The 14,534-nt window shown below is 40.7% G+C and overlaps 1 protein-coding gene and 1 non-coding gene across 7 annotated transcripts in view; both read right to left on the reverse strand.

Annotated features, from left to right (window-relative positions):
- The window catches only part of LOC133248155 (C-type lectin domain family 2 member D11-like), a 40,736-nt gene that overhangs the window by 11,850 nt on the left and 14,352 nt on the right, over window positions 1–14,534 (reverse strand). The window contains exon 6 of one of the 6 annotated variants that reach the window (XM_061417948.1): window positions 1,745–4,919. The exons of the other annotated variants lie outside the window; for them this stretch is intronic. Within the exon in view, the coding sequence (XP_061273932.1) occupies window positions 4,849–4,919 (71 nt within the window). The 3' untranslated portion in view covers window positions 1,745–4,848. Of the gene's footprint in view, window positions 1–1,744; window positions 4,920–14,534 lie in introns of those variants that run through there. 6 annotated transcript variants of the gene reach the window in all.
- Window positions 6,411–6,517, reverse strand: LOC133249033 (U6 spliceosomal RNA). The gene has a single exon (XR_009736841.1). It is a non-coding gene; the product is annotated as a U6 spliceosomal RNA (small nuclear RNA).

The raw sequence follows: 14,534 nt of genomic DNA on the forward strand, positions 1-14,534 counted from the left end.
GCAAAGGCAATAGAAAGGAGAAAAAGTAGCCTTTTCAACAAATGGTATTTGAACAATTGAACATATACATACACAGAAATTATCTAGACACTGATCAAATACACTTTATGAAAAATAACTCAAAATTGATCATGAACCTAAAAGAAAAAATGCAAAATTATAAAACAGGAAGATAACATAAGAGAAAACCTACATGCCCTTGGGTATGATGATATATTTTTAGCTACAACATCAAAGATGCAATCCATTAAAGAAATAATTAATAAGCTTGACTTCATGAAAATTAAAAAACTTTTACTCTAGGAAAAACACTAGTAAGAGAATTAAAAGCAAACCAGACTGGGAGAAAATATTTGCAAAAGACATACCCACTAAATAACTGCTATCCAAAATTTATATATACAAAAGGCTCTTAAAACGCAAACTTAATAGATACATCATCAAAAAAGATATATAGATGGCAAATAAGCACATTAAAAAAAAATGTTCCATACCATATACCATCAGTTCAGTTCAGTCGCTCAGCCGTGTCCGACTCTTTGTGACTCCATGAATCACAGCACGCCATGTCTCCCTGTCCATCACCAACTCCCGGAGTTCACTCAAACTCATGTCCATCAAGTCGTTGATGCTATCCAGCCATCTCATCCTCTGTCGTCCCCTTCTCCTCCTGCCCCCAATCTCTCCCAGGATCAGGGTCTTTTCCAATGAGTCAACTCTTCGCATGAGGTGGCCAAAGTATTGGAGTTTCAGCTTCAGCATCACTCCTTCCAATGAACACCAAGGACTGATATCCTTTAGGATAGAATGGTTGGACCTCCTTGCAATCCAAAGGACTCTTAAGAGTCTTCTCCAACACCACAGTTCAAAAGCATCAATTCTTCCATGCTCAGCTTTCTTCACAGTCCAACTCTCACATCCATACATGACCACTGGAAAAACCATAGCCTTGACTAGACGGACTTTTGTTGGCAGGGTAATATCTCTGCTTTTCAATATGCTATCTAGGTTGGTCATAACTTTCCTTCCAAGAAGTAAGTGTCTTTTCATTTCATGGCTGCAATCACCATCTGCAGTGATTTTGGAGCCCCCAAAAATAAAGTCTGACAGTGTTTTCAATGTTTCCCCATCTATATGCCATGAAGTGATGGGACCAGATGCCATGATCTTAGTTTTCTGAATGTTGAGCTTTAAGCCAACTTTTTCACTCTCCTCTTTCACTTTCATCAAGAGGCTTTTTAGTTCCTCTTCACTTTCTGGCATAAGGGTGGTGTCATCTGCATATCTGAGGTTATTGCTATTTCTCAGGGCAATCTTGATTCCAGCTTGTGCTTCTTCCAGCCAAGCGTTTCTCATGATGTACTCTGCATATAAGTTAAATAGGAAGGGTGACAATATACAGGCTTGACATACTCTTTTTCCTATTTGGAACCAGTCTGTTGTTCCATGTCCAGTTCTAACTGTATACCATCAGGGAGATGCAATTAGAGTAATGAATAATGATGAGGTATGACTGCGTACCCATTATGATCAGAATCTGGAACACTGACAAAACCAAATGCTTAGAGGATATGAGGCAACAAGCAACTCTCCTACACTGGGAAAGGCAAAATGATACCATACCTTTGGAAAGAATTTGGTGGTTCCTTGTAAATATACTGGCACCTTATGATTTAGCAACTGCACTCCTTGGTATTTCCAAAGAATCTGGAAAATTCAGTCCACGTAAAAACCTGCATAAGTATGTTTTTAGCAACTTTATTCATAATTACCCAAATTTGGAAGCAGACAAGACATCTTTCAGTGGATGAATGGATAAATGGTGGAACATTCAGACAAAAAATTATTATTCAGAGGTATTTAAAAATGAGCTATCAATCCATGAAAAGACATGGAGAAACTTAAATGCATATTCAGTTCAGTTCAGTTGCTCAGTCATATCTGACTTTTTGCAATTCCATGAACCTCAGCATGCCAGGCCTTCCTGTCCATCACCAACTCCCAGAGTTCACCCAAACTCATGTCCACTGAGTTTGCAATGCAATCCAACCTCCTCCTCCTCCACCACTCAAACTTTCCCAGCATCAGGATCTTTTCAAATGAGTCCGATCTTTGGATCAGGTGGCCAAAGTAGTGGAGTCTCAGCTTCAACATCAGTCCTTCCAAAGAACACCCAGGACTGATCTCCTTTAGGATGCACTGGTTGGATCTCCTTGCAGTCCAAGGAGACTCTCAGGAGAAGACTCTCAAGAGTCTTCTCCAACACCACAGTTCAAAAGCAGCGATTCTTTGCTGCTCATTCCAGTACAGTTCAGTCGCTCAGTCGTGTCCAACTCTTTGCAACCCCATGAAATGCAACAAACCAGGCCTCCCTGTCCATCACCAACTCTCAGAGTTTACTCAGACTCATGTCCATTGAGTCGGTGATGCCATCTAACCATCTTGTCCTCTGTCGTCCCCTTCTCCTCCTGCCTTCAATCTTTCCCAACATCAGGGGATTTAAAACGAGTCAGCTCTTTGCATCAGGTGGCCAAGATATTGGAATTTCAGCTTCAACATCAGTCCTTCCAGTGAACACCCAGGACTGATTTCCTTTAGGATGGATTGGTTGGATCTCCTTGCAGTCCAAGGGACTCTCAGGAGTCTTCTCCAAAACCACAGTTGAAAAGCATCAATTCTTCAGCACTCAGCTTTCTTTATAGTCGACCTCTCACATCCATACAAGATTACTGGGAAAACCATAGCCTTGATTAGATGGACCTTTGTTGACAAAGTAATGTCTCTGCTTTTAATGTGCTGTCTAGGTTGGTCATAACTTTGCTTTCAAGGAATAAACATCTTTTAATTTCATGGCCACAATCACCATCTGCAGTGATTTTGGAGCCCAAGAAAATAAAGTCAGCCACTGTTTCCCCATCTATTTGCCATGAAGTGATGGGACTGGATGCCATGATCTGTTTTCTGAATGTTGAGCTTTAAGCCAACTTTTTCATTCTCCTCTTTCACTTTCATCAAGAGGCGCTTTAGTGCTTCTTCATTTTCTGCCATAAGGATGGTGTCATCTGCATATCTGAGGTTATTGATATTTCTCTCGAAAATCTTGATTCCAGCTTGTGCTTCTTCCAGCCCAGTGTTTCTCATGATGTACTCTGCATATAAGGCAAATAAGTAGGGTGACAATATATAGCCTTGACGTACTCCTTTTCCTATTTGGAACCAGTCTGTTGTTCCATGTCCAGTTCTAACTGTTGCTTCCTGACCTGCATACAGGTTTCTCAAGAGGCAGGTCAGGTGCTTTTGTATTCCCATCTCTTTCAGAATTTTCCACAGTTTATTGTGATCCACACAGTCAAAGGCTTTGGCATAGTCAATAAAGCAGAAATAGATGTTTTTCTGGAACTCTCTTGCTTTTTCGATGATCCAGAGGATGTTGGCAGTTTGATCTCTGCTTCCTCTGCCTTTTCTAAACCAGCTTGAACATCGGTAAGTTCACAGTTCACATATTGCTGAAGCCTGGCTTGACGCATTTTGGGCATTACTTTACTAGTGTGTGAGATGAGTGCGGTAGTTTGAGCATTCTTTGGCATTGCCTTTCTTTGGGATTGGAATGAAAACTGACCTTTTCCAATCCTGTGGCCACTGCTGAGTTTTCCAAATTTGCTGGCATATTGAGTGAAGCACTTTCACAGCATCATCTTTTAGGATTTGAAAGAGCTCAACTGGAATTCCCTTGTAGTTCAGTCGGTAAAGAATTTGCCTGCAGTTCAGGAGACCCGGGTTCAATTCCTGGATTGGGAAGATCCCCTGGAGAAGGAAATGGCAACCCACTCCAGTATCCTTGCCTGGAAAATCTCATGGACAGAGGATCCTGGTCAGCTGCAGTCAATGGGGTCACCAAGAGTCGGGCGCAACTGAGCGACTAACACTTACTTACACTTAACTGGAATTCCATCACATCCACTAGCTTTGTTCATAGTGATGCTTCCTAAGGCCAACTTGACTTCCATTCCAGGATACATGGCTCTAGGTGAGTGGTCCCACCATCATGATTATCTGGGTTGTGAAGATCTTTTTTGTACAGTTCTTCTTTGTATTGTTGCCACCTCTTCTTAATATCTTCTGCTTCTGTTAGGTCCATACCACTTCTGTCCTTTATTGAGCCCATCTTTGCATGAAGTGTTCCCTTGGTATCTCTAATTTTCTTGTAGAGATTTCTAGTCTTTCCCATTCTATGGTTTTTCTCTATTTCTTTGGCATTGATCACTGAGGAAGATTTTCTTATCTCTCCTTGGTATTCTTTGGAACTCTGCATCCAGATGCTTATATCTTTCCTTTTCTCCTTTTTTCTGCTTCTCTTCTTTCCACAGCTATTTGTAAGGCCTCCTCAGCCAGCCATTTTGCCTTTTTGCATTTCTTTTTCTTGGGAATGGTCTTGATCTCTGTCTCCTGTACAATGTCACAAACCTCTGTCCATAGTTCATCAGGCACTCTGTCTATCAGATCTAGTCCCTTAAATCTATTTCTCACTTCCACTGTATAATCATAAGGGATTTGATTTAGGTCATACCTGAATGGTCTAATGAATTTCCCCACTTTCTCCAATTTCAGTCTGAATTTGGCAATAAGGAGCTTATGATCTGAGCCACAGTCAGCTCCCGGTCTTGTTTTCGCTGACTGTATAGAGCTTCTCCATCTTTGGCTGCAAAGAATATAATCAATCTGATTTCGGTGTTGACCATCTGATGATGTCCATGTGTAGAGTCTTCTCTTGTGTTGTTGGAAGAGGGTGTTTGCTATGACCAGTGTGTTCTTTTGACAAAACTCTATCAGCCTTTGCTTTGCTTCATTCTATACTCCAAGGCCAAATTTGCATGTTACTCCAGGTGTTTCTTGACTTCTTGCTTTTGTATTCCAGTCCCCTATAATGAAAACGACATATTTTTTTGGGTGTTAGTTCTAAAAGGTCTTGTAAGTCTTCATAGAACCATTCAACTTCAGCTTCTTCAGCCTTACTGGTCGGGGCATAGACTTGGATTACTGTGATATTGAATGGCTTGCCTTGGAAACGAACAGAGATCATTCTGTCATTTTTGAAATTGCATCCAAGTACTGCATTTTGAACTCTTTTTTTTTTTTTAGTTTTTAAACTTTACATAATTGTATTAGTTTTGCCAAATATCAAAATGAATCCATCACAGGTATACATGTGCTCCCCATCCTGAACCCTCCTCCCTCCTCCCTCCCCATACCACCCCTCTGGGTCGTCCCAGTGCACTAGCCCCAAGCATCCAGTATCGTGCATTGAACCTGGACTGGCATCTCGTTTCATACATGATATTTTACATGTTTCAATGCCATTCTCCCAAATCTTCCCACCCTCTCCCTCTCCCACAGAGTCCATAAGACTGTTCCATACATCAGTGTCTCTTTCGCTGTCTCATACACAGGGTCATTGTTATCATCTTTCTAAATTCCATATATATGCATTAGTATACTGTATTGGTGTTTTTCTTTCTGGCTTACTTCACTCTGTATAATAGGCTCCAGTTTCATCCACCTCATTAGAACTGATTCAAATGAATTCTTTTTAATGGCTGAGTAATATCCCATTGTGTATATGTACCACTGCTTTCTTTATCCATTCATCTCCTGATGGACATCTAGGTTGCTTCCATGTCCTGGCTATTATAAACAGTGCTGCGATGAACATTGGGGTACACGTGTCTCTTTCCCTTCTGGTTTCCTCAGTGTGTATGCCCAGCAGTGGGATTGCTGGATCATAAGGCAGTTCTATTTCCAGTTTTTTAAGGAATCTCCACAGTGTTCTCCATAGTGGCTGTACTAGTTTGCATTCCCACCAACAGTGTAAGAGGGTTCCCTTTTCTCCACACCCTCTCCAACATTTATTATTTGTAGACTTTTGGATCGCAGCCATTCTGACTGGTGTGAAATGGTACCTCATAGTGGTCTTGATTTGCATTTCTCTGATAATGAGTGATGTTGAGCATCTTTTCATGTGTTTGTTAGCCATCTGTATGTCTTCTTTGGAGAAATGTCTATTTAGTTCTTCGGCCCATTTTTTGATTGGGTCATTTATTTTTCTAGAGTTGAGCTGTAGGAGTTGCTTGTATATTTTTGAGATTAGTTGTTTGTCAGTTGCTTCATTTGCTATTATTTTCTCCCATTCTGAAGGCTGTCTTTTCACCTTGCTTATAGTTTCCTTTGATGTGCAGAAGCTTTTAAGGTTAATTAGGTCCCATTTGTTTATTTTTGCTTTTATTTCCGATATCCTAGGAGGTGGGTCATAGAGGATCCTGCTGTGATGTATGTCAGAGAGTGTTTTGCCTATGTTCTCCTCTAGGAGTTTTATAGTTTCTGGTCTTATGTTTAGATCTTTAATCCATTTTGAGAAAAATATGGAACGCTTCACGAATTTGCGTGTCATCCTTGCACAGGGGCCATGCTAATCTTCTCTGTATCGTTCCAATTTTAGTATATGTGCTGCCAAAGCGAGCACCATTTTGAACTCTTTTGTTGACTATGTTGGCTACTCTGTTTCTTCTAAGGAATTCCTGCCCACAGTAGTAGATATAATGGTCATCTGAGTTAAGTTCACCCATTCCAGTCCATTTTAGTTCACTGATTCCTAGAATGTTGACATTCACTCTTGTCATCTCTTGTTTGACCACTTACAATTTGCCTTGATTCGTGGACCTAACATTCCAGGTTCCTATGCAATATTGCTCTTTACATCATCGGACCTTGCTTCTTTCACCAGTCACATCCACAACTGGGTGTTGTTTTTGCTTTGGCTCCATCCCTTCATTCTTTTTGGTGTTACTTCTCCACTGATCTCCAGTAGCATATTGGGCACCTACTGACTTAGGGAGTTCATTTTTCAGTGTCCTATCTTTTTGCCTTTTCATACTGTTCATGGGGTTCTGGAAGTATACTGAAGAATACTGAAATGCATATTACTAAATGAAAGAAATCATCTGAAAATGCTGTTTGACTCCAGAAGACAATAAAAAAAACTGATGATTATGGGGTTGTGGAATGGAAGGAGATCAAACTGACAAAAGCCAAAAGGATTTTTACCACAGTGGAAATGTTATTGTGCCTATATTGGTACATTGTTATATTTTGCCCAAACCCATAGAATGCACAACACCAAGAATGAACCCTAAACTGTGGAGTTCGTGTGATTGTAATGTGTCAGTGTAGGTTCATCGTTCATGAAAAATGTGCCATTCTGGTGGGTATTATTCTTAATGAGGGAGGCTATGTATGGTTTTTTGTTGTTGTTGTTTGTTTGTTTGTTTGTTTGGTGTTCTAAAAGGTCTTGTAGGTCTTCATAGAACCGTTCAACTTCAGCTTCTTCAACGTTACTGGTTGGGGCATAGACTTGGATTACTGTGATATTGAATGGTTTGCTTGGAAACGAACAGAGATCATTCTGTCATTTTTGAGATTGCATCCAAGTACTGCATTTTGGACTCTTTTGTTGACCATGATGGCCACTCCATTTCTTCTGAGGGATTCCTGCCCGCAGTAGTAGATATAATGGTCATCTGAGTTAAATTCACCCATTCCAATCCATTTCAGTTCGCTGATTCCTAGAATGTTGACATTCACTCTTGCCATCTCTTGTTTGACCACTTCCAATTTGCCTTGATTCATGGACCTGACATTCCAGGTTCCTATGCAATATTGCTCTTTACAGCATCCGACCTTGCTTCTATCACCAGTCACATCCACAGCTGGGTATTCTTTTTGCTTTGGCTCCATCCCTTCATTCTTTCTCGAGTTATTTCTCCACTGATCTCCAGTAGCATATTGGGCACCTACTGACCTGGGGAGTTTCTCTTTCAGTGTCCTATCATTTTGCCTTTTCATACTGTTCATGGGGTTCTCAAGGCAAGAATACTGAAGTGGTTTGCCATTCCCTTCTCCAGCGGACCACATTCTGTCAGATCTCTCCACCATGACCCTCCCATTTTGGGTTGCCCCACAGGCATGGCTTAGTTTCATTGAGTTAGACAAGGCTGTGGTCCTAGTGTGATTAGATTGACTAGTTTTCTGTGAGTATGGTTTCAGTGTGTTTGCCTTCTGATGCCCTCTTGCAACACCTACTGTCTTACTTGGGTTTCTCTTACCTTGGTGTGGGGTATCTCTTCACGGCTGCTCCAGCAAAGCTCAGCCATTGCTCCTTACCTTGGATGAGGGGTATCTCCGCACTGCCGCCCTTCCTGACTTTCAATGTGGGATAGCTCCTCTAGGCCCTCTTGCGCACACGCAGCCACGGCTCCTTAGATGTGGAGTTGCTCCTCCCAGCCGCCACCCTTGGTCTCGGGCATGGGGGCGTGGGGTAGTTCCTCCAGGCCGCTGCCCCTGGCCTCGGGCTTAGGGGCATGGGGTAGCTCCTCCCGCCCACCGCCCCTGGCCTCAGGCTTGGGGCATGGGGTATCTCCTCCTGGCCGCCACCCCTGACCTCAGACACGGGGTAACTCCTCTGATCGCCACCCCTGACCTTGGACGCAGGAATACGGAATGAAGCAGGGCAAAGACTAATAGAGTTTTGCCAAGAAAATGCACTGGTCATAACAAACACCCTCTTCCAACAACACAAGAGAAGACTCTATACATGGACATCACCAGACGGTCAACACCGAAATCAGATTGATTATATTCTTTGCAGCCAAAGATGGAGAAGCTCTGTACAGTAAGCAAAAACAAGACCAGGAGCTGACTGTGGCTCAGATCATGAACTCCTTATTGCCAAATTCAGACTGAAATTGAAGAAAGTAGGGAAAACCACTAGGCCTTTCAGGTATGACCTAAATCAAACCCCTTACGATTATACAGTGGAAGTGAGAAACAGATTTAAGGGCCTAGATCTGATAGATAGAGTGCCTGATGAACTATGGAATGAGGTTCATGACATTTTACAGGAGACAGGGATCAAGACCATCCCCATGGAAAAGAAATTCAAAAAAGCATAATGGCTGTCTGGGGAGGCCTTACAAATAGCTGTGAAAAGAAGAGAAGCGAAAAGCAAAGGAAAAAAGGAAAGATATAAACATCTGAATGCAGAGTTCCAAAGAATAGCAAGAAGAAATAAGAAAGCCTTCTTCAGTGATCAATGCAAAGAAATAGAGAAAAACAACAGAATGGGAAAGACTAGAGATCTCTTCAAGAAAATCAGAGATACCAAAGGAGCATTTCATGCAAAGATGGGCTCGATAAAGGACAGAAATGGTATGGACCTATCAGAAGCAGAAGATATTAAGAAGAGGGGGCAAGACTACACAGAAGAACTGTACAAAAAAGATCTTCACGACCTAGATAATCACGATGGTGTGATCACTGACCTAGAGCCAGATATCCTGGAATGTGAAGTTAAGTGGGCCTTAGAAAGCATAGCTATGAACAAAGCTAGTGGAGGTGAGTGGAGGTGATGGAATTCCAGTTGAACTATTCCAAATCCTGAAAGATGATGCTGTGAAAGTGCTGCACTCAATATGCCAGCAAATTTGGAAAACTCAGCAGTGGCCACAGGACTGGAAAAGGTCAGTTTTCATTCCAATCCCAAAGAAAGGCAATGCCAAAGAATGCTCAAACTACCGCACAATTGCACTCATCTTGCACGCTAATAAAATAATGCTCAAAATTCTCCAAGCCAGGCTTCAGCAATATGTGAACCGTGAACCTTCCTGATGTTCAAGCTAGTTTTAGAAAAGGCAGAGGACCCAGAGATCAAATTGCCAACATCCACTGGATCATGCAAAAAGCAAAAGAGTTCCAGAAAAACATCTATTTCTGCTTTATTGACTATGCCAAAGCCTTTGACTGTGTGGATCACAATAAACTGTGGAAAATTCTGAAAGAGATGGGAATACCAGACCACCTGATACCTCTTGAGAAATCTGTATGCAGGTCAGGAAGCAACAGTTAGAACTGGACATGGAACAACAGACTGGTTCCAAATAGGAAAAGGAGTTGTCAAGGCTGTATATTGTCACCCTGTTTATTTAACTTATATGCAGAGTACATCATTAGAAACGCTGGGCTGGAAGAAACACAAGCTGGCATCAAGATTGCCAAGAGAAATATCAATAACCTTAGATATGCAGATGATACCACCCTTATGGCAGAAAGTGAAGAGGAACTCAAAAGCCCCTTGATGAAAGTGAAAGTGGAGAGTGCAAAAGTTGGCTTAAAGCTCAACATTCAGAAAACGAAGATCATGGCATCCAGTCCCATCACTTCATGGGAAATAGATGGGGAAAGAGTGGAAACAGTGTCAGACTTTATTTTTCTGGGCTTCAAAATCACTGCAGATGGTGACTGCAGCCATGAAATTAAAAGATGCTTACTCCTTGGAAGGAAAGTTATGACCAACCTAGATAGCATATTCAAAAGCAGAGACATTGCTTTGCCAACAAAGGTTCACCTAGTCAAGGCTATGGTTTTTCCTGTGGTCATATATGGATGTGAGAGTTGGACTGTGAAGAAGGCTGAGCGCCGAAGAATTGATGCTTTTCAACTGTGGTGTTGGAGAAGACTCTTGAGAGTCCCTTGGACTGCAAGGAGATCCAACCAGTCCATTCTGAAGAAGATCAGCCCTGGGATTTCTTTGGAAGGAATGATGCTAAAGCTGAAACTCCAGTACTTTGGCCACCTCATGCGAAGGGTTGACTCATTGGCAAAGACTCTGATGCTGGGAGGGATTGGGGGCAAGAGGAGAAGGGGACGACAGAGGATGAGATGGCTGGATGGCATCACTGACTCAATGGACGTGAGTCTGAGTGAACTCCGGGAGTTGGTGATGGACAGGGAGGACTGGCATGCTGCGATTCATGGGTTCGCAAAGAGTCAGACAAGACTGATCTGATCTGATGTCTGTTTTTTTAGGGCGTATATGGAATAACTATTCCTTCCTCTCAATTTCATTGTAAACCTAACACTTCTGTAAAAAATTCTTTTTTAAATAGTTATCTACTTTCTATTTGGATTCTTTATTACTGAGTTTTGAGAGTTCTTTATACATTCTAGTCACTAGTTCTTTGTCTATGTGCAAATTTTTCTCCCAGTTTCTAACTTGTCTTTTCATTCTCTCCTCAGGGTATTAGGCAAAAAAAAAAAAAAATAGTTTTGATGAGATCTAGTTTATTAATGTTTTCTTTTATGAATCATGTTTTTGGTGTCAGGTTTAAGAATTTAGTGAAGTGAGAGTGTTAGTCACTCCATCATGTCTGACTGTTGTGACCCCCATGGACTGTAGCCAGCCAGGCTCCTCTGTCCATGGAATTCTCCAGGCAAGAATACTGGAGTGGGTAGTCATTCCCTTCTCCAGGGGATCTTCCTGACCCAGGGATCTAGCCCAGGTCTCCTGCATTGCAGGCAGAATCTTTACCATCTAAGCCACCAAGGAAGCCCAAGAATGTATTGCCTAGCTGTGTATCCAAAAGATTTTATCCTATATTTTTTTCTAAAAGTTTTCTAATTTTATATTTTAGATTTAAGCCTAGAGTCCTTTTGGGGGCTAATACTGGTTTCAGATGTAAGGTTTAGGTCAAAGTTCATTTTTTAAATTTTTGGCTAGTGGATGCCCAAGTCCTCCAAATCATTTAGTTACTGAATTGCTTTGATACGCTTGTGAAAATTTAATTGGTCATATTTGCAATGGTCTATTTATTGGTTCTCTATTCTGTTGTATTAATCTATATGATCAGCACTTTGCCAACATTGTATAATGTCCTTAAAAATATAGTAAGACTTAACATCATATAAAATGATTCCTCCCAGTTTTCTCTTCTTTTTCAAGGTTGTTTTGTTATCCTAGGCCCTATATCTTTCCATCTGAATTCAGAAATAAGTTTGTCTATAGTCTATGTCTATGAAAATCCTGCTGGATTTTGAAAAAAAGTTGCATAAAACCTATAGATCACTTTGAGAAAAACTGATATTTTACTACCAGTTAAGTCTTCAATGGACTGGTTCAAAATTGGGAAAGGAGTACACCAAGGCTGTATATTGTCACCTTAGCTTATTTAACTTGAGTACATCAGGCAAAATGCCAGAGTGGATGAACCACAAGCTGGAGTCAAGATTGCCAGGAGACATATCAACAATCTCAGATATGTAGATAATACCACCTTAATGGCAGAAAGCAAAGAGGAACTAAAGAGCTATTTGATGAAGGTGAAAGAGGAAAGTGAAAAAGCTGGCATAAAACTCAAAATTCACAAAACTGAGATCCTGGCAACTGATCTCATCACTTCATGGCAAATAGATGGGGAGAAAATGGAAACAGTGGCAAATTTTATTTCTTGGGCTCCAAAATCACTGCAGACAGTGACTGTAGCCATGAAATTAAAAGACACTTGCTTCTTGGAAGAAAAGCTGAGAAACCTAGACAGCATATTAAAAAGCAGAGACACCACTTTGCTGACAAAGGTCTACATAGTCAAAGTTATGTTTTTTCCAGTAGTCATGTATGGATTATGTGAGTTGGATCATAATGAAGGATGAGCACCAAAGAATTGATGCTTTTGAATTGTGGTGCTAGAGAAGACTCTTGAGAGTCCCTTGGACATCAAAGAGATCAAACCAGTCAATCCTAAAGGAGATCAACCCTGAGTATTCATTCGAAAGACTGATGCTGAAGCTGATGCTCCAAACTTTGGCCACCTGATGCAATGAGCCAACTCAATGAAAAAGACTCTGATATTCTGCAACATTGAGGGCAGGAGGAGAAGGGAGTGACTGAGGATGAGATGGCCTGGATGGCAACACCAACTCAGTGGACATGAGTTTGAGCAAACTCAGAAAGACAGTGAAGGACAGGCAAGCCTGGCATGCTGCAGCCCATGGGATCACAGAGTTGGACACAACTTAGTGACTGAACAACAGCAACAACAAAGCCTTCAAATCCACAAGTACAGTCTTCAGCTCCATTTATCTAGTTTTGTTTCATTTTTTCATTGACATTTAAAAATTTCAGCATTCATATCCTGAAAATGTTTAAATTTTGTACATAAGTATTTCATTTCTTAGGAATGATTATAGATACTACTGTGTTTTTCATTTGTTTCCAGGTTAACTATTAGTATATAAAATCTGATTAATTTTTTGTGTCTTGGACTTGTATCCTGTAATCTTGCTGGGCTCACTCATTAATTCTAGGAGGCTTTTCTTTTTTATATTTGGGGGAGGCAGTGACATATTATATGACCATGATTACCCTTAGGAGTTTGGGTGGTATACTGAGAATAAAGGAGAAGTCATTAAAATATTTTATGCAAAGGAGTGACCAGATCACACTTTGGATTGGAATAATCCCTCTGGTTATAAGATAAAGAATGAAGCAAAATAAATTTAAAGAGGAAGAATGGGTAAGTCTCAAATCATGTAGATGTGTTTCTGTGTAATTTTACAAGCTTGTTCCTACATGATGTTTGAATGATTAATTCAGTCAGTAGTGATTTCCACTGATGTGTTAGAAACTGATTCATTCCATTCCTTGACTTTCTGCTAGCACCAGCAGGAAAGTGTCAATGGACTTGTCATCACTTAGACGTTCCAGAATAATTGCTGTTATTTTCAATTTTATTTCCATAGAGCAATGATGGAAGAAAGCTATTTATTGGCCCTCCCTTGTGGCCCAGTGGTTAAGAATCTGCCTGCCAAGACAGGGGACACAGGTTTGATCCCTGGTCTGGGAGGATTCCATCTGCCTTGGGGCAACAAATCCTGTGCACCATAATTATTGAGCCCTGGTGCCCTAGAGCCCACTTTCTGCAACAAGAGAAGCCACTGCAGTGAGAAGCCCCCATACCACAACTAGAGAGTAGCCCCATACTGCAACTAGAGAGTAGCCCCATACTGCAACTAGAGAGGAGCCTATCCAGTGAAACTAGTAATTGTATTTATTTTTCATGTGAAGAAACTCTGCTTTCAGTGGCTATTTAATTTATAAAGTTCATAGCTAAAAGATGGAATGTATGCTTTAGATACATGGCTTGAAAACTAGTTTGTGAAAGAATACTAAGTCGGTTAGGGTCACAATTTGACTCAAACATCATTTGTAAGCTAATCACATCAAGTTTATCAACACAAAATCTATTAATTGATTTACTTTATCTTCCAGATTTCTGTGGAAATGTAGCTTTCTTTATTAAAAAAAGTAGAAGAAACCAAGAAAATAGGAAAGAATCTTATAGTGTGGACAGCATTTTATATTCACAGGTATGTTTATATCATATTCAGTATTTGAGGCACTATACTAGTCTCTGAGAATATAGAACTGAGTTAGATATAGTCTAGGCATCTTAGAAAACCTGAGGCAAAATGATTGTAAGACAATAAAAAAATAAAACTAAGATACAATCTCAAGTATGTATAAAAATATAAGTATACAATATATAAAAATAAATACAAAACTAAATATTGTCAAAGTTGCATAGAATCACAAAGCCTCGGGTTCTGCAGTGTCTGCCATGCCAAGCCAAGTGATTACAGTTGTGCCCGAC

This window comes from Bos javanicus, chromosome 5 (genome assembly GCF_032452875.1).
Source record: "Bos javanicus breed banteng chromosome 5, ARS-OSU_banteng_1.0, whole genome shotgun sequence".
Taxonomy (NCBI): domain Eukaryota; kingdom Metazoa; phylum Chordata; class Mammalia; order Artiodactyla; family Bovidae; genus Bos; species Bos javanicus.